Raw genomic sequence first — 25,174 nt, 5'->3', positions numbered from 1 at the left:
AATACTGTATTACTTTTTTTTGTGTAGCATTACTCCTCAGGTAGGATAGAATTTAATGATTAACTTACCTTACATTAATTAAATTATATATTTCACAATTCCGTGTAACCTGTTGCATATGATTAGTAGTTAACTTGCATGTTTTGGATACCTGAAGTGCATGTGTTTTGGTTTTAAAATCTCAAATGATGTTAATTTGAGGTCTTTCTCACATTAAAACAAACAAAGACTGCTCAGGCTTTACAGCCATGCATGGGCAAAATTAGTGGAAAACCTGACATGAAAACTTCTCAATTTTTGTTTTTATGCAGTTTTGCTATTTTTCACAATTGATACAGTCTTACAAATCCTCACTTTCTTTGTCAAGGCAGGGTTGATGTCACAAAATTGTCTTCACAATGTAAAATAATAGGCTATATGGCTGTAAAATCAGACCTTCAGAAGATTGTTTCCAGCCAAACAACATCAGCATCAGGATCTGAATCTGTCCCTCATCCTATCCCGTTCACCTCAGTGAGTAATTTCACTATCTAAATAGAGTTCTGTGGTAGATGTTCAGTTAAAGTCATATCCCCCTCCAGCTGTGGAAAAGTTTCTTAGCCAGTTCTGGGCGCTGTGCTCAGCTTTACCTCCTTTTCTTCAGAAGCTGTTTGCTTCTACAAGATCTAGTTCTTTGATTGTTTTAAAGGGACTTGTGGCTTTCCCTTCAATGCTAAGCATAGTGCAGAGAAGTTTGATTCAAGTTATGGGTGTTATTGATACCTCACTGTTGCTGACTGCCTAGAAATAGTGAGTATAATTTCTGTATTCTATCTTCGAGTGATTGCTCATATCCATTCCAATATAGGTGTGTGCACGGTTCCTGGAACTTTTTTCCTCTTAGCAGACCCCGTAGGGCCGGCACTGGTGCCCCCTGGAGTGCTGCGCCCATGCTGCAGTACATGAGGCACTGTCGGCCCTGCGCCCCCTCAGCCTCTTCTTTCCGCCCGTGATGGTCGGATGGAACTAGCACTTGCTCTCTGCAAGTGCCATTCCCCTTCTTTGATCTCTTTGTTAATCTAAGTACCTAGTTAGTTAAAGTAGTTAAGTGTTGTAGCTTAGGAAGAAGTCCCTGAAGGACTTAAGGTGGCCAGGCTATGTCCCGGCCGCCTGGGTTTAACTTCCCCATCTTCTCCTCCCCCCCTCCCCACTCGGTACCTTAAGTGCCTGGGGGGAGAGCAGACAAAAGTAAGATATGCAAGGCTTTTAAACAGTGAGCCAGAGGCAGAGATCAGATTTAAAGCCTTGTTCCTACCGCAGCGCTCCGCTGAGCTCCTGGCGGTGCCGAAGTTCCACGCGGCACCAAGACTCCGGCAGTAGTGGGGCTTTCAGCGGCACCGGGGCTCCATGTGGTGCCAGTGCTTTCAGCGGCACCGGGGCTCCATGTGGTGCCAGTGCTTTCAGCGGCACCGGGGCTCCATGTGGTGCCAGTGCTTTCAGCGGCACCGGGCTCCACGTGGTGTCGTAGCTCTCCGTGGTGCCGAGGGCTCGTCGGAGCTGCCCCTCACCTCCATGGCGGAGGCAGTGAAAACACAGTCCTAGGCATGGGCACAACACCCGGGACCAAACACAGCTGTCTGTGTAGCGGCTCCGGTCACACGGGGGGGGGGACACAGTCGTCGGGACGGCTGACGCCCCCATAAGGTGTCCAAGCAGATGGCACAGTCAGCCCCAGCTGGGCCCTGGGGTCAAGGACTTTATTGGGCCCTATGGAATACCCATATGGGACCAGGGCCCCAATCCACTCTGCTAGCAGGGGTACAGTCCGTGCTCTGGCACAGTCTAAGGGCCATAAACACCGCTCTTCAGCCAAGGAGTTGGACCCCGTGGAGCAAGGGGAGCACCCCCAAGACTTGCCTCCGCAGTCATCCTCCTCCTCCCTGGACGAGGCAGTCTCCGGGGATCACATGGCGCCACTGGAAGATTTCAGGGCACACCAGGAGCCGCGCAAGAGGGGGGCCCCTACCTTGAGGTTGGATTCCACCATCCTGCATGGAAGAATCATGGTGGATAGGGCAGCGCTCCTAACGTCCAATGACGCTGCTGCCGTGGCGGCAGGGCCATAGCCCCCGCCAGTTCTATGAGGAAGTACTCATGGCTGCTACCCTCAGGCCTGTCCAGGAGGTGCAGCAATCAATCCAGGACCTTCCCTTTCATAGGTCGGCCCTCTTCTCCAACCGGACCGATGCAAAACTGCAAGATCCTAAGGTCTCCAGGGCCACGCTTCGCTCCCTGGGCCTGTGCATGCCCCCCAGGGGGTCAGGCAATCGTAGGAGAGAGTGCGATGGTGCACTCGAGGGTGGCGCCCTCTACTGCTCTCCTGACCCGCCCCGCCCTGAACAGGTTAAGGCTCTTCTATCCTGAAGGGGCTCTCCCAAGTGTCTGAGTCCTGTACTAGACCTGCATTCTCTGAACAAATATATCGAAGACTCAGGTTTTGCATAGTCTCCCTAGCCTCCATAATCCCTGCCTGGATCTGGGAGACTAGTATGCCGCTCTCGTCCTAAGCGGACATATATTTTCATGGGTCCATCCTCTGGAGCCACAGGCGCTTCCTCTGCTTCACAGTGGCTGGCTCTCACTACCGTTTACAGCCTGCCCTTTGGCCTACCTTTGGCTCCAAGGGTGTTCCCCAAACGCGTGGTGGTAATGGCAGCCCACCTGAGGCGTAAGGGGTGCAAATCTTCCCTTACCTGGACGATTGGCTGGTCAGGGGCAGGTCCAAGTTCCAAGTGCAGGAGAGAGTGATCCTCCCTTGCTCCACATTCAGCAGGCCAGGACTGCTCATAACGAGCAGGAATCCACACTAACTCCAGTGCAATACATAGAATTCATGGGGGCCACCTGGAAGCTTCCCAGGCCAGAGACTTCCTGCCTCAGCCACATTTTGGGATGATGGTCTCTCTCATCTCCCAGCTGCACCGAGGCCCCACGACAACAGCCAGGCACTGCCTACTGCTGTTAGGCCACGTGGCGTCCTGCATGTGCATAGTGAGGCTAGCTCGCCTGAGGCACAGGCCGCTTCGGGCATGGTTGGCCTCAGTATACGTGCTGAGCAGACGCCCACTAAATTGGGTGGTCCAGTTCCCCCACCCGCCTTAGCCTCCCTAGACTGGTGGACGTTCCCCAGGGCAGTAGGGAAGGGCGTTCTATTCACGGAACTGGTCCTGTTAGTCACCTTAATCTCTGACAGCTCGTATGTGGGATGGGAGCCCACATCAGTGCCAACCTGAGCACTCGGGGGCTCTGCTCGGGGAGGAGAGGTTCTGGCAGGTCACCATGGAGGAGCTCAGCGCCATTTGCCTAGTGTGCAGGCTGTTCCCCCAATTTCTGACGGGCAGAGTGGTGCAGGTGCTGCCGGACAACAACCGCACCCATTTTTACATAGAGGCAGGGAGGGGCATGCTCCTCTGCTCTCTGCGAGGAAGCTACCCGTCCGTGAAGCTTTGCCATGAGGCACGACTCTGCGGGACTGCCTCTCACCTCATAGGGGTGAGGAGCGACGAGGCGGATCACCTCAACAGGTCATTTCTACTCCACCACGACATGTCACTGCACTCAAGGGTAGTGACTGCGATCCTCCAGAAGTGGGGTGTCCTCCAATTGGATCTGTTCGTGTCGGTTTGGAATGCTCAGTGCCAAGGCTCAGCTTGCGCCGGGGTCATGAGACTGGGTTGGTTTCCGATATGTTCCTTCGTAATGGGACAGGGACCCTCAGGTACGCGTTCCCGCCCCCTCCACTCCTGCCAAAAGTCTTACTGAACATAAACAGGGGCAGGGTGGATGTCATATTCATTGCTCAGGCCTGACCAAGCCAGCGCTGGCTCAGCATGCTGTTGGACCTTTCGTTCGCCCTGCCCATGGGGCTCCCGAGGTGGCATGACTGTCTCTCCCAGGATCACAGTCATCTGTTGCACCTGGTCCTGGATTCCCTGCAGCTCACGGCCTGGTTGCTCTGTGGCTGACGGAGGTAGAGGGGCCTGCTCGGTGCAGGTCCCACAACTCCTGCTGGGCAGCAGGGACCCTTCTACGCAGGTCGTGTATCAGGCTAAGTGGTCATGGTTTACTTCTTGGGCGGAGTCCCGGGGCATTCTGCCAGCCTCTTGCTTCCGCAGGCGACCCTGGAGTACTCCGGGATCTGGTGCTGGCCTAGTTGACGGTCCACTTGGCAGCTATTTTGGCCTTCCATCACCCGCTAGCGGGGAGATCCCTGTTTTCCCATCCCTCGTTGGTCAGGGTGCTTTAGGGGGTGGAGAGGCGGTATCCCCGTGTCTGCAACCCGGTGCCTCCCTGGGATATCAACCTGGTCCTTTCGAGACTCATAGGGCCCTCCCCCTTGAAACCCATGGGTTCATGCCCTCTGCCGTGCTTCGTGGACGGTAGCCTTCCGATCGGCCATTACCTCAGCTTGGGGGGGTGGAAGGGGGTCTCCAAAATTAGGGCCTTGACCTCGGAGCCCCCTTATACGCTATTCTGTATGGATAAGATGCAGTGGAGGCCACGCCCGGCCTCCCAGCCTGGGTCGGTTTCCCAATCTCATTGTAACCACGATTGATCTCTCCCTGTGTTTTTCCCAAACCGCATGGTTTGGGGGAGGAGCGGAGATGGCACTCGCTAGACATGAGACGAGCCGTGGCCTACTACATCGAAGACACGGCTGTTCCAGAAATCGGCGAAGCTCCTCGCTGCGGGGGGGACCGGATGAAAGGATCACCGGTCTCCACCCAGCACATCTCCACGTGGGTCACATCCTGCATCAAGTGCTGCTATGAGCAAGCGAATGTGACACTGCAGGGTGTCATCACAGCGCATTCACCAAGAGCTAAGGCCTCGTCTGCGGCTTTTCTGGAGAGAGTGCCCCTGCAGGACATCTGCAAAGCAGCCGCCTGGTTGTCGGTGCATACCTTCACGTCTCACTACGCCATCGTTCAGCAGGCGAGAGAGGACGTAGGCTTCGGCAGAGCCGTACTGAGGGCAGCTCACTGGTAACTCCTACCCACCTCCGAGGTATGGCTATTTAATCACCTATATTGGAATGGATATGAGCAATCACTCGAAGATAGAAAACAGGGTTACTTACCAGTAACTGTTGTTCTTTGAGATGTGTTGCTCATATCCATTCCACACCCACCCCCCGCCCTCGCTGTCGGAGTTGGCAGAAAGAAGGGACTGAGGGGGCGTAGGGCCGGCAGTGCCTCGTGCTGCGGCCTGGGTGTGGCACTCCAGGGGGCACCAGTGCCGGCCCTACGGGGTCTGCTAAGGGGAAAAAAGTTCTGGGAACCGTACACTGTGGTGTGCACACACCTATGTTGGAATGGATATGAGCAACACATCTCGAAGAACAACAGTTACTGGTAAGTAACCCTGTTTTTTTCATTAATAGGTTATCTGGATTTGTTTTTTTGGGGTGTGGGAAGGGAGAATATCCTAATTTAACACTGACATTGCACTGAGTGCTAACAGACTGAATTGTGGCATTTTTATCAGTATTGGCACTGTTCATTGCTTGTCCCGAATCTTGACAGATGAAAGGAAATTGACAGTCAGCCCGTCAGTGATGCTTAGCAATGATATGGGAAAAGATCCCGAAGCGTGAGCGGCAAACCATCCCACAATAGCTACAGGTTCACTTTCCAGATGGAGGTTGAAGCATACTCTCCTTCCTTGCTTGCCTGCGGGCCCTCAGCTTGGACTCTCTGATGGCTCTTGCAGTGATTACACCAGCATTAGCCTACCTTCCTCAAACTGAGCGATTGTTGGCAGGATTTTCCCACTTGTCAGTGGGAATGCCGAATTTCTTGAGACCTTTCTTGACAGTGTTGCTGTATCAGAGTTTTAGCCTTCCTCTGCGTTGTGGGCTGCTCTTAAGATGGACATAGAACACAGCGTTTAGCAGATGATCTTGAGACGTGCACCATGTGTCCCAACCAGAGAAGCCTACGAACGTCCAGCGTACTCTGCGTAGACTGTAGGCCAGTTTGCTGAAGGTTCTCGTTATTGGTGATCCGTTGGTCCCAAGTAACTCCAAGAATTTGTATAAGATAGCAGAGATGGAAACTGTTCAATTGCCGCTCCTGCTTGGAGTATGGAACCTAGCTTTCACGATCGTAAAGGAGGGACTAAGGACACAAGCCTGTTAGACAGACACCTTTGTGTTCAGGGTTAGCAACTTGTTGTTCCAAACGTGAGGTAAGTTTGCCAAAAGTAACAGAAGCTTTGCCGATTCTAGCATCAAGTTTGCTATCAAGATTAAGTGATCTGGTAAGAATTGAATTGAGATAGCAGAAGTGATCCTTGTTATCTAGAGTTTCATTATTGAAGTAGATTTAGGTGGAATGTTGGTACCTTGTGACATGACCCTATTTCCTCGTGCATGCATGAGAGAACTTATTCATCACATCCTGCAATCCATTAGAGACACATGCATCATCATCTGTGGAAAAGCAGATCCCGAACAGTAAGCTGGATGACATGCCTTCTGCTCTAGAATCGTCTGATATTAAACAAGCTGCTATCCATCCTCAATTCAAATAGTATGTCAGATTGATCATTTCCAAAGTGTACTTAAGAAGTATAGAGAAGAAGATGCCAAAGCTGGTGGGTGCTAAGATGCAGCCTGACTTGATATCAGTATCAATACTAAACTTGGATGATGTTTCATTTTCATACTGGATAGATGCCTTCATTCCCTCATGGAATTTCTTGAACAAGGAGAGCACCTTTTGTGGATAGCCTCATTTTCAACAGGATCTTATGGATGCCATTCCTGCTAATTGTGTTGAAGACCTTTTTGTAGATCAACAAATGCTACATAGAAGGGTGCCTGTTGTTCACACTAATTACAATTGTGTAATTAGTACTATTACCCCCTTTATTCCTTTTCCTTCCCTCTTAAGCCCCCAAACCCTGGTGTAGACAAAACCAAACAAACTTTTGATAGGATCCCCCTGTGGAAAAATAGGACTCTGGCTGACATTAGGCTTTGACGGTAGATTAAAGTATCTTAACTTTAAGGATATATGTATGTGGAGACTGAATTGCATAGTGGCGTCTGCAGCACCACATGCACTGCCCCCCCCCCACGTGGATAAAGAGGCAGACTAGGGAGGGTTGACTCAGCAGCACGAGCCGCATGTACCTGTCTCCTTATAAGGAAATGAAGTGACCCCACCTGCTGGTGCATGGTCAGCAACTGCCCAGGATAATTGTAATCACCTGGTTGGCTGGTTCATACCTGCCTGGGAAATCAGGAGCACCTGGTTGGCTAAACTCCGAGCCATGACCGTAGAAGGTCATGCAGCAAATAGCAACCAATGGGGCTTAGCCTCTGCTGACCAGGGGAAACTATAAAAGCTCAAACCCAGGTAGCAGAGGGCAGAGAGGAATTGAATCTATCCGGCACCCCTGTATCTCTTGGTCGTGTCGGCTCGGCGGGCTGACGCATCTTCTCACTAGCCCGCTTCACTGTGAACTGATCACTCACAGTGGCTATCTCCCGTCTGCAGTATCTAAAGCAAACGGCAACTGAATTTGGCCAGCATAGTATACCTGTATATAATGTTTGTGAGTATGGATTAACTGTTTTCTGTTGTGTTTGTCTTGTAACTTCTTTGGGGAACTCCAAAACCGGGCACCCTAGTGTCACATGCTGGCAGCCACGTGTTGATCCAGGAGAGATCACAAAACGCCAAAGTCTTGGGTGGCACATTTTGTCCTTTCGTGCACGGAGTTCTCCTGCCCTTTGCTATCATTGTTTGCTGTATAATTGCTTGCTGTGAAACTGTTTATTATAGAAATAGAACTGTTTATTATAAGGATAGAATTGTTTATTATAAAATAAAGGGTTTATTGGTTAAGCAAACCCCTAGAATCATCACTGTCTCGCTTAACCCCCCGTATCCCAAACCGAACCTATCAGAGAGTTTTTCTCTCCGTTTCCACAATGTACACTAAGAAAATTCTCTACCACCAGTGCAACTAGCACTGTAAGCTGTAGGGTAGACTGGATGCAGGGATTTCTACCACAGTTAAATGGCTGTGACCTTGTGTACATTACAACACTCAGATGTGACAGTTGTCAAGATTTGCTTTAGCTGACACTCTTGGCCACAATGTAGCTGTCTCTGGACAAATTGTGTTCATTCTTATCCATTAAATGTGACAGACTCTGACCCCAGCACCTTTTTATTGCAGTTAGCTGACACATTGAATATAGATTGTCGTGGTCTACAAAAAAAATTGGACAGCCTGGTATCAGCCAACTAGTCTTCATAGCTGTGTTCCGCCATGACCACCTGTGTTCCACCAAGAGTTTTTCTCTGAAGAAGGTGGGGATATGCAAATATAGCATAGAGATAGGACTGGAGGATGTGGGTGAACTCATTCTGTGCTAGATGCTGAAAGAGAGCAGATTAACAAGGGGCAGAGAGGCTAGGATGTCTGCTGTGTTTGTTTTGGTTGAGTATTCCCCTCTTCCCCACACATGCTCTCTCCTGAGAGTTCAGGAATATCTGTAGGAAAATGAAGTGTATGAGCTCTTTTTTGAGTCCTAAAGTTGAGTTTTCAAATCTTGTATTCATGAACTCCCTTAAATAGTGATTTACTGATTATCTGATGCTTTCCCACTAACCCAGAATCTCTCACAGCCCAATGGGAATGCTAACATGATCAAGTATGTCAATCTAAACAAACTTTGGCATCAATAACATGTTTTGGAAACTGTTGTTCTCTTATTCTTACAGTTCTATCCATTTCCCCTTTCTTCCTTCCCACCACTGACCTACTAAATAGCATCAGGTTACATCAGTTATAACAATGGATAATGGAAGAATGTGTTATAGATAAACTTGAAAAGGTTTGGTGTTTTTTGGATTTGATGAAACTGTGCATATGAACATATGAACTTGTGCATATTGGGAGACATGGGTGCTATTTTTATTGTACGGAATCTTTGTGCTCACCCTACATTGAGACAGGCAAATTGGAGGAAGAGAGAATGATTGCACAATGTGGGGAAATAAGATAGCAGCAATAAAGGGGTATGGAAGAAACGAACACATGGAAACAAAGAAGTAGGATGAGTACAGGAGTGGGTGGGGATAACTCAGATAAACCAAAAGGAAAGAAGGAGAATGATCAATTGGGGGGTGGAAAGAAAAGTTAGTTACTATGATTGGTTTGGTAGATGGACTAGTTGTAGGGGGAATTGGATCCATCTTTTCTAGATAGAGGAATAGTCATTGCAGTGTGTACTCCTCATTTCAATTTTGAAACACCTATCCCAACCTCTAGGTGTCGTACAAATCTTGCCAATGCAATGATGACAGTTCATTTACTTGTAATGTTCATATACCAAACCGTAAGAATATAAAAACAAACAATATCTCTTACCATTGCCATTATTGCTGGGTATCCCTCAAACCACCATATTGATCAAATATTAAACAATGTGGATTTCTGGTTTTACTCCATAGCAGCATATGAAGTTAAGTATACATTTGGCCTGTTGACTTAAAAAGAATGCTCTTTTAACGTTAGGCATTTTGAACAATTAGATAAAATTGCTATTTTCCAAGGCCACATGGAAAAAAAATTGAAAGATGTCATGTTAAGTGATGTCGTTTATGGAATCATAATGTGTGTACAAAAATGTTTAAGTGAATCTGCTTGGTGACTTCCAGAGGATCATTTCCGGGAGTCAGAGTAGCTCAGTTTCCATGGCCATTCAGCTTGTTTTTCAGGTGCCTCATTTGAGACTGCCAGCGGGGGGTGTTTATTTCTTGTGTCTCTTTGATGCAGGCACCTGCTCTGTGAGAATGCAAGCATGTTCCCCATAGGCCAGCAAGCAGCTATGCAAACCCATGAACTAGTTGCAGAATCCATATCTTATTTCCATTTTTTGTTATGGGATCACTTGAGGTATTAACTCATTATTGCTGTATTTAAGTAGCATATTGTAGGATCTCTTTGAATTTGTTTCCTCTTTTATAAAGACTGTACAACACATTAAACAAATAAAGCAGCTTATGTAGTATCTTAATGAACTTTGATCTAGAGCCTCTGTAGCTTGTTCCTCTTTCAATTTTTGTAGTGCTGCAGTCAGCAAAAGTTCTTTAAATAGTGATGCTTGTTTTGTGATAAATTTGTCACTTTTAATTAACATGCTTCTCCAAAGACACACGTGTGAGTTTTTTAAATGCTGTTTTCAAATGGGTTTTTCCTCCATGAATAGGAGAGGCAGGATTTATTTGTAGCAAAATGATGCAATTAAAGATGAGCTTACTAAAGAATGTGTTTTGAAACTTGCATAAAAACGAGTGTCTAAACAATCTTATTTGTTTGAATTTCTGTTAGCTTAGATACTTAAACATTGCCCTTATATATAACAAATTTTCTTGTTATGAGTCAGTATTTTTGTCACTGAATTCCTATCAGATACTTATGCATTGTGTACATTTGCACATTTCTTTTCAGATTTGAAGAATAGAAGCATGCTTTCCACTGAGAATATCACTAACACTTGTGATACACAATGCCTTTAAGTGAGAAGAATAGTGTGGTTTTTGCATACGAGTCTTTGGTACACAGTACCAATGTTCTACTCAGCCTCAATGATCAGAGAAAGGAAGATCTTCTTTGTGATGTTACTATTCTAGTGGAAGATCAACGATTTCGGGCTCATCGGTCTGTACTTGCAGCTTGCAGCAGCTATTTTCTTTCAAGAATTGTAGGTCAGTTGGCTGCTGATCTTCTCATCACTTTACCTGAAGAGGTGAGTGGTACTAGTTGGTATGGTTCTGTATATCTCCATACTTACCATAATTTAATGTAATGTGTAGAAAGATATTACAGTAGGCTGGTGTTAACTTTAAGCAATTAATCTTAATGTAAGAGAGTTTTAGGAATTGGCAAGCTACTTGATGAACAAATAGCTGCTTCAGAATTGTCATTTATCAGGCATTCAGAGAGCGTGTGGGGGACTCTCATGAGAATGTACATGAGCTATTTAAGATCAAATTATCTCTTTTAAAAAACTTTAAATGAAATGAATATTGCTTGCTTGCAATGTTGTATCTTATGTTGGAAAAATATTCTGTAAACATAAATGTTAAGTTCTTATGTTTCCCAAGATGGTATGGGCTTCAAATGCTGACGAAGGTATTGTAGATCACTGTGCTTCACATAGGAGAAGGGAATATTTTGAACCAGTCAACACCATTTTTGATCAATGTAAAGAATGGTCTTCAGTCTCCTTTAACTATGAGTCTTGAGGAGAGTGATGAATGGGGTATATCTAAAACGTCACTTTATAAAAGCTATGAGTTACAGCAACTCTACAGTTTTTGGTTCTTGTTCAACAGTCCACATCTTGAAGTTCAAGTGCTGGTTCCTATATGGATTCCAAACATGGGCATGCATGTGCTGAAGCCAGAACTGTTCATAGCAGGGTTCATCAGCCCGTGTGTGTGTTGGCCACATGGGGCATCCAATGTCTTGAGTCTGTGTGGGTTGATGCCTCTCCAGTTACCTCTTACTGCTGCATGGCCAGTCAGAACCCTCTTCTTATCTCTGCATTAGTAGTCTTCTTAGCATTATTGTATGTGGTTTTTACAGTTAAACATAGTTTTAGTAGTTAGGAATTCAGTAGTAGTTGTCCATTTGCCCCATGCAGGGCTTCTCACCAGCTCAGGGGGACTATGCCCTGGCAAACTGGCTTTAAAAGCTGTTCATAGTATCCATGCTCCTTCTCTGTGAGCAATGAACACCAGCATTGTCTTTATTGCTTGGGTGAAGCCTACGTCACCTGCTGCTCCATCTGTCGCTCCTTCCCACCATGGAGGCTTGGAAGCTTTGACTCTGCAAACATCTCATGATGGAAGCAATGTGCCCACTCCCACCTCCATGCAGAATACTGTTCACTACTTTACCCACGTTTGGAGTCCACATAGGGACCAGCACTTGAAAAATTAAGGTTACTTACTGTAAATGGAGGTACTTCAAGTTGCGTGGTCCGTATCTGGATTTCAGTCTGCCCTCCCACTCTGCTATGGACTCTGTGCTTGTTGGTAAGAGGGACCTGGAGAGGCATCAACCCATGCGGCCTCATAAGACCTCGGATGCGCCACATGGCCAGTGCACGATGCACACATGGGTCAACAAACACTGCTACGAACAGTTCTTTCTGCGGCGCATGGCACACATGCGCACCCATGTTTGGAATCCAAATAGGGACCACACATCTAAAAGAACCTCCAAGTACAGTAAGCAACCTTCATTTATCCACACTACTACTCAAAATAACTATCTCCTGTAGTAAATATAATTACACTTACAGTAATTTTGCAAGCAAATGAGAGAACTTACAGCTATCACTTATTTTCTCCCTCATCTCTCTATCCACACATCCATGCTCTCTTTGATTTTTGGCAACTTGAGTGTCTACTGATCTTTTTTTCTCTACATAAACCATATAGAAAACGTTTAAAGGTGACCTGTCCAATTAAAAAATGCAAGAAGTCTTGAATGCCTTGAACAAATGACATTGATGCTTTAAGGGGCAGTCAACAGGAATTTAACTGCTTTACTCTCCAAGACAGAAAATAGTGTAGATCTCTGAAATGTTCAGAACATACAAAAGATTTTCAATTTACACTTAAATATAAACAATCATATTTAGTTTTTAGCTGTAAGATACACAAAGTATCAAGTGAAACTATAAGCCTGCTTGTGTCCTTAAGTGTTGCCATCTTGGATTTTATGCAACATTAAACAGTCAATTACTTGAGAATTTGTCCATCTTGGCTTTTTGGTGGGGGTGTTTTTGCAAATTGAGGCACCAGGCTCTGACTTGCCCCTCTTCTTTGACACTTTCATCAATTTAAACTGCAGCAGTAGATACTAGTTTACACCGATTCAATGTCTTGGCTTGCAGCTGAATGTATTTGTTCCTGTCTTAGTCTAGGCACATAGTATAGTATTAAAATCAACATACCCGTATTTCCCCATGTATAAGACGCACCTTTTTTCGAAAAATTTGGGGTCTAAAAACTGGGTGCGTCTTATACAGTGGTACTTACCCCAGGGCCGGGTGGGCCCTCCCTCCTACCCCTGTGAAGCTTTGCCGGTGAAGAAGTGGAACGGGCGGAAGGGTTTCGGCGGCGGGTATTGTTTCCGCCGCAAAACCCCGCCACCCGTCTCTCCCTGCCGCCGGGAAGCCGCACCGGAAATCTCTCCTGCCGCCGCCACGAAACCCCGCCGCAAGTCCCCTCCCTTTTTTTCCCCGTGTGGTACTCGGGTCGGGTACGGTCGGGTCAAGTGGTACTTGACCCGACTGTACCTGGCCCGAGTGGTACTCGGGGGAAAGAAGGTTGAGAACCGCTGATGTAATACATTTTTTTTCAAATTTTGGGCCCCAAAATTAAGGTGCGTCTTATACATGGGAACGTCTTATACATGGGGAAATATGGTACCTCTTTTATAAACTAAACCAATAACAAACTTCATTATCCACTCAATCCATCATGATTAATAATTTGTCTTTTCTCTCCACCACCACTCCCATAACTTATTTAACCCATTCTCAATTTGCTCTCTGTCTCAAAGGCATGGAAGAATAGATAAACTTTGCTGCATGCCTGGAGATCCATAGAGCTCAAGTCAATCAGGCTAGAATGGTGGAAAAGACTTCCACTTTGAAAAAAGCATGTGTTACTTGTATTCCTGGTCTTATGAGAGGGCAACTTGATTTTAAATGCAGTTCCATAGCAAATCTCTGTTTCCTGTTAAAATATCTATAAAGTTAGACACATGGTCTCAATTTATGAAGTACATACATTTCTGTGTAATAAGCACAGGAAAGGGCAGCAAAATTAAAACCTCTATTGGACCTGGGCTTCACATTTTATGATCTATCAAGAATGTGTTTGGGAGCCGAGAATCTGGTGGATTAGAAGAAGTTAGGGGCCTATTTGTGTACCTGAGTGTCTGTAACCTTACGAAAAATAAGAGCTAGCCTTATTAGCATAATGGCTGAGATGAGCCTACATGGGGGGCTTCCTGAGAATACTCATCTGAAAGGTTAGTCAGCTTTGAAGAGAAGCCAACAACCCATGTGCAGTTAACAGATCAAGGATATATTAAAGCAATAGGGAAAAATAGTGGGCAATGTACTTGGCTGCTTCCTGGCAAATTGGGATATCCTATAGCTTTCCATGTCCTCTTGACCAGAATGGGGTCAAGAATACACTGCAAGTTGAATACATTTGCGTGTTGGTGTGCATGATCAAGTCAGGTGCTGATTACAAATGGTGTGGATGATTTATTCCAAAAAGCCAGTAGCTTGTTGGAAATGTGGTTACATCTGCCATTTGTCTATGCTTGGAAGGGAAAATGAAGGTGACCCATAGGTAGAGTAATAATTAGTGTAAGGATGCATTTTCAAGATGGTGAAGTTTTATATTTGAATTGGGCATAAACTGGCAGTCGATTTCATTGGAGCCTGTAAATGTGCCTTATCATAACAATTTCTTGGCAAATGGGTTGGAACCTACAGAGGGCAAGTCATGCAATGATGTCAGTCTCAGGATCACTAGGCTCCCAAGAAAATAAAGTATAGTTAGAACTGGGAAAAGCTTACTCATCCTCTTGTTGGTTAATTTAATAAATTTGTGTCTGCTTCTTAAATGGCATGCTGAATACTAAATGGAAGAAGCTGGTCTCTAAATCAGATATCACCAACTCACAAATGCAAAACCTAACACTTAGTAAAAGTTAGTTATGCAAAGTTAACGGTGCTGTAGGTAGCTTTAAATTATGCAATCATCTTTTTCTAGTCCATAGAAAGAGAAGTATATTTAGTAAAACTAAATGCATTTTACAGATTATATAAATACATGCTTCATGATTTACTTTCCTAATTAAAATACAGATTAACATAATATTTTACAAGCATGATTTTAACAGCAATCTTGTACAGAATTTCTGGGTTCATTTTGGTTTGGTGGTGGTTTCACTTTATGTAATCTGGACTCAAATTTTGCATCTTCTAAATATGGGGCATGGGAACAGGGCTTAGGACTAAAAATGAATAACCAGTCTAACGAGTTGAGTAGTCACATCTCGAAAGACTATCTTAAGGCCGAAATAGTGATATTTTCTTAACCATGAGTGCTTACATTGAAATTTCTGATAGTTTGCCAGGTGCCAAATTTAATAGATTTCTTTTCCGTTCAGTCACTTTCAAACTACCATATTCTGGTCTTGCCAACCTCAAAATCAGGACTTCAGTTCATGGTGAAACTCATTAACAACCTGCTCCATATCCTCCTTTTCACACCTGACTGAAACACTGTGGAGATATATTGTAGTTTAGGTAAAAGTAAGTAGTTGACAAGTATTGGCATCACAAAATCACTGCAGTTCATACTGAATAAGGCTGAAAATCAAGAGTAAGTCATACAGGCAAGGCAGTTTAGATTAATTTAACTGCTGCCTGTATCATACCTTCTTTGTGGGTAGTGTCCAGAGTACTCCCTCAGCACCTTTCAGGAACACACAAATTTACACAATTTTAAAAACAAGGATGTTGCATGCTGTAGATTAGCCACTACTGATTTAAGAATCGCAAAAACTGATGTCTGCTAAAGCAGGAAGTGCACTAAAGGTAATGTGTTTTAACGCACATTAAGAATTAACTCTACTGAATTAGAAAATTCTTATGAATTAGCTAAACCTGACTACTGAATATGGAAGAGAGATTGAAAGATTCAGCAAATGTTTTGCTTATTTATGGGTTGATGGTTGCTAAATTTTCTAATATATTGAGTCTTGACTCATGGGGTGTGGGTTCAGTTGATAAACAAGAGATTAGTCACTTTGGTGGCTTAACAAATAGCCAACCCTTTTCATTATCCCAAGTCTTACTCTACTTCCATTTGAAGCTAAAAAGTACTTGCCCAGAAGCTGAAGGATCCAGAAAGTTCTTGCAATGGAACTTCAACAAACAAACCTGCTATATGCAGCACATGGTAAATTAGCTGCTAAAAGAATTGGACTTTCAGCCCAATATCTTTATGAAAGATCCTTATGAAAGGAGCAACCATTCCAAAATGTATTATTCACCACTTCAATTCATATATGCAGTGTGCCTTGTTAACATTCACAAATCATCTAACAGGTAGCTAGCTAGACTTAATTACTTGCCACTTTTGATATGCTTTTGGGATGTGAAGATGGGAAGGTTGACAAGTGTTTGGAGCTGAGTTCATGTGCTGATTATAATCAGTGCCACGTGAGTAGAAGAGAGTGTGCAGCTTTTCACAAATTCAAACTGTCGTGTACACTGCTATCTTCAAAGCATTCTCCCAAATAGTTAGAAACGTCACAAAATATTTCAGGATTCCTCTAAAATCTATATTGCCATGTGTTTGGAACACTCTGAAGCATACCATTATGATTGTTTTAAAGTAATGATCCCAAACTATATTGCAGAGCATAGTAGAACCTGACTTTATTCATTGTCAGGTTCTGCCACCTTTATGTTGAGTAGTAGTTTACTTTGCAAGTAGTCCCTTTTGATTTCAGTGAATCTGTTCGTGACATAAGTTGCTACTAAACATGAAAGGTTGGTAGACGGTGGCAGAATCTGTCCCTAGAGCTAGTAATGAGTAATGAAAAGTAATGACTCTGAGATTGGCCTTAGAGTGGAGGAGAAAAAACTTCTTGGACCTCTTTGGGGAATAGTTTTATTTTGTAGTTCAGAGCAAGAGATTGTGTTTCAGGAGACTTCTGTTTCTAACTCTCCCAATGACTCAGTGCAGTCTTGGGTAATCATAATCTCCTTGCTTCATTTTCTGCAAAATGTGGATTCTTGCTCTCTTTTGAGATCCTATAATGAAAGAGTCTGTACTGGTGCTAAGTATTTTATTAATGTGGGTCAGTGGGTATTATATTGCTCTGTGAGATGATTCAGTTACCTAGCAGAAATAGGGCTTGTAGTAGTAGTAAGGTGTGGAGCTTTTCAAAATGGACCTGATTCCAGTGAGCCATTAAACTGAGAGTAATTTACCAGTTTGGTTTCTGTCCAGACAGAAATCAAATTTCCTTTTTTAGTCCAGGGTATCCCCTTTCCTCCTATGAAAAGGAAATAACCAGTCATGGCCAAACACCTATTACTGATATCAGAATGAGTAACATGTTAGACTGTGAATGAATAATGATGGTTGCATTTAAAAAGGAGTCTGCTAGATGCCAGGAGTGCAGTGACTTTGTAGGTAAATTATTCTGGAATACCTTGAGTTTGAAAGGAAACCTGAAAACCTAATCCTGCTTTTTCATTTGTTTACTGCTCTTCAGTGGACAGTGATACTTTTAATCTTTGAGGAATAGTAATACAGTGTTGGAATTAATCAAGTTCTTTAACCATGTGAAGTGGAACATTGCTATAAAAGGGTCACGATAAAATTCTGTCATGTCAAAAGATGGATTTTTGAAGGAGGTTGGCTAGATACAACTCTTGGTTAATCTCTTTGTAAGGGAAACTACCTCCTCTCTTCTCCTTTCTGCTATCCATTTCCTCAGAGGACTGGATTTGTTTGTTCATTGATTCCTATTTGACCTGACTGAGCAGGGAACGTTTTTATGGTAGGGGGGACCTCATTTGCTGTCTAAGCTCGGGCAGATCAGACACCAAAACTTTGTCAGCAAACTGAACAGTTGTAAGACCAGTATAAGTAGCTCCCACATCACTGGGCAGGGAAGATTTGAGTCAGTTTCATACTGACTACTACGATGTATATAAAAGAGACATGACTGTGTTTTACATGTCAAGTCTCAGCCTAACACGAAATGGGCCATATTAACATGTTTGTTCTTTTTTTTAAAAAAAACAGGTGACACTTAAAGGATTTGCTCCTTTGCTTCAGTTTGCATATACTGCCAAACTTATTTTAAATAAAGACAATGTGTCCGAAGTTTACAAGTGTGCAAAATTTTTGGGAGTACATAATATTGAGGAATCGTGTTTTCAGTTTCTCAAATTCAAGTTTTTGGACTGTAAAGCTGACCAGCCAGAGTGCCCTAGAAAGAAATGTTGTACCTCACGCTGTCAGAAAGCAAACATTAACATTGCCCTTGTGGATGTTGGGGACCTAGAAATAGATGAGGAAGTGGAGGAATTGTTGGAAACTGGATATATTACAACTCCTCATTCAAAGCTCAACAAAGGTGAAGAAAATGCAAAAGTATCTCCTCATCTTCAAGATAATACCAATCAAACATGCGATCCTGTATATGTAGAAAAAGATAATGTTTCTGGTTTGTTTTCCCTATGCCCAAAGTATAGGAAGTTCCAGAAAGCATTTGGGAGTGACAAAGTCCATACTGCAGAGATGAGTTCCAGTATTAAAGATCAGGTAAAATCAGCTACATCCATTCATCAGAATGAATCATTCAATAATGATGCCATACAAAAAGCTCAGGAGTGCACAGCTATGCAGCTGGTCTCAAAATGTGAAGAGACTCAGTTAGAAATGGAAGAGGGGGAGGAAGAGATGGGGAAAGACGAAGAATTGAAAAGAGAATCTACGTCTCAGAGTATCACATGTCCTATGAAGAAAACAGATTCTGCTTCTCTTCCCCAAAACTCATCTGTTGCACCTCATGAACTTTATTCTGCGCCTTTTGTACGTGCGTATGAGCAATACGGCAGCTTGAATTTCACTGGTATGCAAAACACAGTTGTAGCAGAAAAAACTGAGACAGGTACTATAGTTAGGAATGATAAACCAGTTGGTGAAAATCAAGATGATTCACTATTGAAGTCTGATTTGTGTGCTAGAGAAGACATAAGCATTACGTCAACTAGTGATCGAAGCAGTGTGGAGAGAGAGGTAGCTGAACACCTAGCAAAAGGGTTCTGGAGTGACATTTATAATACAGAGACTGCTTGTCAAATACGTTTGTCACCTACAACAGCAAAAGAATGCTCAGAACCAATATATTCAGGAAAAAAGTCAGAGTGTCCATGGTTAGGTATCAGTATCAGTGAGAGCCCTGAACCTTGTTCTCAAAGAACTTTTACAACTCTGAGCTCTGTCAACTGCCCATTTATAAGTAACCTTGGTACTGAAGTATGCTCAAACAGCCCAGAGATAAGTAGTGGAGATTATATCCAGGAACCACAACAAGAACAATGTCCGTATACTTGTGTGATAGGATTGGGAGAAGACTCTGAAACTGACACCGAGGGAGACAGTGAGTCCTGTTCAGCAAGAGAACAAGAATGTGAGGTGAGGACATATGGGTATACTTTTTGTTTCCATATATCTTTATGTTCTGTTCTGAAATCTAATTCTTGACCTGCTGAGTCCAGACAATTTTCTTGTTTGATTTCAAAACTCCGTGGGGAAAATACCATTTTATTTCTCCATCTAAAATGGTCAAAAGATCTGTTGGAATACAGCTAGTAATTTTAAATAATTAGGCTGTTAAAGGTGTATTGAAATTCATAATGTTTATGAACGGTTTAGAAATAATTGTGCAAGATGAGAGGAAACATGTCGATATTAGAGCTGCTTGCATAATTTTCAAAGGAAAATTTTTCAGTCAAAATGCATTTTAGTTAAAATTGAAATTTTTCATGAATATTTATTTTGACAATTTTTAGTGGGGAAAAGTTGAAAACTTTTTCAGCTGTTTGATTTTTATTGTTTTGACTTGTAAGTTAAATATATTTTAAAATATACTATAAATGTCAAAATGATTAAGTATTACCAAAACAAAATGTTTCATATAAAAACTTTTTTGAATTTTCATTCCACTGGAAAATTTAAAATCTTTTATTTTTTGTTTTGTTTGTTTGTTCGTTTTAATTTGGGACAATTTTTTGGGTGCAGAATTATGGTTTATGACAAGCTGTACTCTGTATATAAAAGTAGTTTGGAATTACTGTGCTGTGTTTCTACTGCTTTTGGTTGTATATTGACTGTTTCTTCAACTGCAGAAATTACTTAGCATCTTGGTTTTTGTGGTGAAGTGAACCACTCCTGTTTTTCCTGCCCTCTGTTTTTTCCTCATCTCTCCCAATGCTTTGTTTTTTGTTGATATGGTAGAGCTTTTACCTTCAGCTGAATGTAATAAGTAATCCATTTCCACAAACTATGTAGAAAAATGGAAATTTGTATCTCTTTAGAAATTCAAAAGTTACAGTATGATGCTGTCATGTAGAATGCCTCATTACGCTTAAGTGTTTTACCTTTTAAGATTTAGGAACAGATTCAGCCCCCAAAATAAGCTGTGCACAACTTGCGCTGAAGTTAGTGGGAAGTGTGCAAGATAACGCCAGTGATGAACTTGGCCCATTCCTTAAATTCGTAGAATGGTAAATGGCATTATTGCCTGCAGCAGCATTCCATCCACTTCTTTAGGTATTAGAGATGTTTCCAGTGGTAGCAGAAGAAACATGTTGAAGGACTCCCTCCCTGCATTCACTTCTTTATGTGAAAGTAATATAACATTATTTTTTGACAATTTTATCTTAATTCTTTTCTGTCTGCATGTATTCTCTTAATGGCTTACTTTAAAATATAAATACTGCTGTTGAAAGCATATTTCAAAAGGAACCACACATTGGTGACTGGCCTTATAACATTGGTATGTGTGCATATTTGTGGCAGCTGCTGTCCTCAAAGCTCGAGCATGCATACTAGAGGGGTAGGCTCAATTCTATATATAATAATGGAAAGTGTTAAGTAACCTAAATATAGGGGTTGCAACCAGTTACTTTTACAATAGATACAATTTTATACACTTTTATAGATACAAAATTGTGTATTTGTGTAAAATATATATGCAATATTTTATAGTGCTAACAGTTTAGGGTGAAATTCAGACTCTGCTGGAGATGCCTATAGAAGGTCTTACACACTAATTAAGGGTTTCTCAACCCGTGGTTTGGGACCCAAAATAGGGTCACCAAAATGTTTCAAAGGTCATGTGGTAGCTCCTGTCTCTCAGAGCTGGTTGGGCCCACTCAGGTTTGACCCAGCTGTCATGATGACAGGAGTCTGGTTAGGCCTAATTTGAGCAAGTGGCACGGCAACCCCATGAGCCAGGTCACAGCTCTGTTCACACAAATTTGGTCCAGTCAGGTAAGGAAAGAGGGGCTCAAACCTGAGCAGTGCTGCAACTCTGTAGGTTGCAAAGTCCAGAGCCGAAAGCCAAGCCCAGCCAGCCCCACATCACAGGAGCTGCCACTGTGGGATGAGTGCTGGGCAGGACCCGACTGAAACCACCCCAGGGCTTTTACCCAGACTACTGGGGTGTGACAGGCCATAAACATTTACAAATGTACAAACCCAAAAAAGGTTGAGAACCACTGCACTAACTAATACCTGGCCTGTGGTGATCCACTACACGGGTATATTTCACTCTTAATGAATATTCTTTTTTGGAAACTTGAAATTAAATGTGCAAAATCCTTGGGTTATATCTACTGGACTCTATCAAGATATCTAAAATCCTGGGATTTCAGGCATCCATCTGACTGTGCAAATGTGATATTATATTGCTTTTGCCTGTCTAGTTAATATTGACATTCTGGTTTTTCTTGTGTTTTTTCCAATGAGGCTGTTTTTGTAAACATTTTATTAATTTAGCTGATTTTTTTTGCTTATATCAGTTATCTTGATTCAAAACTATATTTTATATTCTAGGTAAAACTGCCATTTAATGCACAAAGGATCATTTCACTTTCTAGAAATGACTTTCAGTCGTTTCTGAAAATGCACAAATTGACTCCTGAACAGCTGGATTGTATCCATGATATCCGAAGACGAAGTAAAAATAGAATTGCAGCACAGCGCTGTCGTAAGAGAAAACTTGACTGCATACAGAATCTTGAATCTGAAATTGAAAAACTGGTATGTATAGGAAATTCCTTAGCAAGCTCTGACTCTTCCCTCAAATTAAGTTTTGGTTTCTTTGGGTCAGCCAGCTTGAGCAAATGTGAATTAAGTGTGGATTTAGCTGCCTAATGTTAGGTACTCAACTTCGAAAGTTTTGTTCACATGTAGCACTTTCTTATAATAATTTAATGTTGCTATGCTGGTGCTACATAAAATAAAATACTAGGCAGTCCACAGATCAAAGCAGGATATATTGTCTTGAAAGTGGTGGTGTTTGGCATAAGCCTTGTTAGTACCATAACTTTTGTTTGGATTTGTAATTCATGTTTTCTGTAATCTATTTTAATGTTTCTTTGGGAGAAGTGGAAACTGTTGTTTATAGGCGCCATTGAAGAATCATATATATTTAAATGATTAAGAAATCAAAAAACTGGGAGTGTGACTTTTTTCTTTTTTTCCCGTGACTCCAGAGACAAGGATATATGTATTCCCACGTAGTCAGTTACTTTTCAAAACAGTGATTTGCAGTGTGTGTAGTGGAGTTCCTGAAAATCTTTTTATGGAATAATTCATAAATTGTGATATTCCTTACTGTAACTAATTTTTTTTAAGTGTCTGCTCTCACACCACCAAGCTCAGCTAGTAGCACATGTCTAAGCTCCACTGCGTCAACTGACATCTTTAATCTCGAGTAGCACATAGCTTGGACATGCACTGTTAGCTGAGCTTGGTGGTGTGAGAGCAGTCACTTAGTTTGGGTTGGAGAGATGCTTCCTGAGTCCTTAGTGTCATAAACCTGCAGTAAGCAGGATTTAAGATTATTGCAAGAATGAGGGAGGTTAGGTGGGTCTCAAAGCAGTGAGCAGCTCCTTATCCACAATAATAAGTTTGCCGTGACAAGTCAGTGTTTGTTTCCTCTGAATACACTGTAGTAGTTTGATGGCCCCAGATTGAGAAGTATTGATGTAGGAGGCTGCTGTTAGATCAGTGCATGTCCTCTGCTCCTTTCCAAGGATAAATAAACATTCTACTCTTGTCAACTTGGAAAAAACTATGTGTAGGGTGATAGTATTTCCCTTTCTCTTTGATTCTGACTTCAAATTGTAAAAGTAATAGATATTTTTCAGTTTCATTTGTTGTATCTTGAAAAAGAGCTACTAAAGGGAAAAGGCCATTGTAATTTTAATGTTCATATAAATGTTTAAATTAAACATTAGTGTAGAATAATTTGCAGCCAGCAGGCAGTGTTTGCCTGAAATACCCTCACCTTTTTTAGTAGGTTGACCTTGGGCAGGTGACTTGATCCTTTCCTATCTCCCTTATATTTAATTAGGTAAAAAGAACGTGGTCTTCGAAATGTCTGAGGGAGGAATGCTTGTAGCAGCCAAATCTAGAAAGAAGTTTTGAGCTGATCATTGTAACCTAAATGATCTGTTAATCAAGCCAAATCTGAGGAAGATGGTGAATTTGGCCTAAACATTCTCTGTGTTAGAATAATTTAGGAAAGGCAGCCACTCACAAAATACTTGAAATATGTCTGGCAAAGCAGGCATTGAATATTTGCCATAATGTCACTCTAAGTCATTATAGAGCTAATCAACTGTTTGCTTTTGTAAATGGATGTAATCTTACTTATTCAAGGACATATCTATTGCACAATGTTTTTGTAAAATAGCATAGTATTTACTTGTTTCTTCTGCAGCAGGTATTTCAAGTAAATATAAACTAAAGGTATAAACCATAAAACTGATTGGATGCTTTCACTAACTTTCTTCCATAGATACAGTAAAATCTGAACTCAGATCAGATGTTTTGTCTCTCTTCAGTTGCCCACATAGTTTCCTCTTAAAGAGTAATATTGATTTAATGCAGTAATTGCATTTAAGCATAGGAGGTCTAAAACTCTCACAGCAAGAAAATCAGTGAGTACAACTTCATTTTAATTTCCTTCATACTTCAGCGTTTTTCCTTTGAGTAGTGTCCATATGGGTGCTTCAGGTGCAGTTGCACCCCATCTGCCCTTGATCAGAGATTTCTAGTAGTAGTAGTACTCATTTGGCCCTCACATGCACACTACACATTGTGGGCCTGCACCAAGGATATATAGGGCTATGTGGGCAAACCACTGTCCGTTCCTTCTCAGTCACCTCTGCCTGAGACTAAGTGTCAGCATGCCTGCTTCACTATTGATAAGCTTATTGTCTTGTCTTCTAATTTAATTAGTCTTCATTAGTGTTCTGTTAGTGTAGCTGTCATTTTTATTGTATTTGATTGTTTTGAGGGATTTACTTTATTCCTCCCCTCTGCCCCCACCTCCTTTTCCTCCATTGTGGAGTTATGCCACGATCATCAGGATTTAAACATAGCATGTCATGCCAGGAAGCTACCCCAATCAGCGACAGACCTTCCCAATGCATTTGCTGCCTGGGATGTGTATGTGGGGTGGGGGCACCACCCTAGCATAAGTCTTCAAAAGACAAGTTATCCAAAGATATTGGAACCTCTAAGAAGAGCAGTTCTACTCCTGGGGAAGACACTGCCTCAAAGAGATCTCAGTCTCTGCAGAAGTTGACCATTTTTGGTACCTACACGTCATGGTCTGGGTTCTGTTGTGGCTTCAGGCTCCTCCAGTACCAATAATGCTCCCAAGGCACCAAGCTCATTGAGGAGCCACTGTTCCAAGATAGTTTTGGTACCTAAGTCATCTCCAGTACAGTCTAAGCTCAACCGTAACAATATGGAGAAACATTGGGCTTCTGACAAGATTGTACCAACTGATCTTACTATTCACTCCCTGAAGTTTGTGACCTCATATTATTCAGTGTTTGACACTCTCAACATCATCAATACTGATGACTTCCATTACAAAGGATTAATTGAAGCAGGCTCCGCTTTTGGTTCCAACAACTCCCCCAGTACCATAGGAGTTTAGGTACTCCCAAGGATCTGCATGTCTCCAATGAGTCAGTGTCTCCCTTCTTAATTGGTTCCGAGTGCCTCTTGATACCTAGATTGATCCCAAGTGGTGCAGCGATTCCACCTTGCCCAAATTTAGGCGTTCCACATATGTGCTGAGCCTTTGAGAAATAGGCCTAGGCTTCAAATAAAGAGATCACCCACTACATCTGCTTTGGCCACTCAACTATCTTCAGCATTGAAACGTCAATTTGATAGACTGGTTGAGAGTCTGGAACAGCCCCATTTTTCGATCCTTCAGTTATGCCACTTTACCT

The 25,174-nt window shown here is 42.7% G+C and overlaps 1 protein-coding gene across 3 annotated transcripts in view; it reads left to right on the top strand.

Annotated features, from left to right (window-relative positions):
• The window catches only part of BACH1 (BTB domain and CNC homolog 1), a 45,145-nt gene that overhangs the window by 12,229 nt on the left and 7,742 nt on the right, over nt 1–25,174 (top strand). For 2 of the 3 annotated variants that reach the window (XM_067565623.1, XM_067565624.1), the window contains exons 2-4: nt 10,513–10,810; nt 17,928–19,325; nt 21,750–21,956. In XM_067565623.1, the coding sequence (XP_067421724.1) occupies nt 10,571–10,810; nt 17,928–19,325; nt 21,750–21,956 (1,845 nt within the window). In that variant the 5' untranslated portion in view covers nt 10,513–10,570. Of the gene's footprint in view, nt 1–10,512; nt 10,811–17,927; nt 19,326–21,749; nt 21,957–23,274; nt 23,844–25,174 lie in introns of those variants that run through there. The other variant, XM_067565625.1, reaches the window with a different exon arrangement.

The sequence above is a fragment of the Emydura macquarii genome, unplaced genomic scaffold (assembly GCF_026122565.2).
Source record: "Emydura macquarii macquarii isolate MOO-44397 ecotype Brisbane River unplaced genomic scaffold, CSIRO-AGI_Emac_v2 contig_2681, whole genome shotgun sequence".
In the NCBI taxonomy this organism is placed as follows: domain Eukaryota; kingdom Metazoa; phylum Chordata; order Testudines; family Chelidae; genus Emydura; species Emydura macquarii.
Note: the sequence above shows the minus strand (reverse complement) of the source record. Positions and strands in the feature narration are given on the sequence as shown.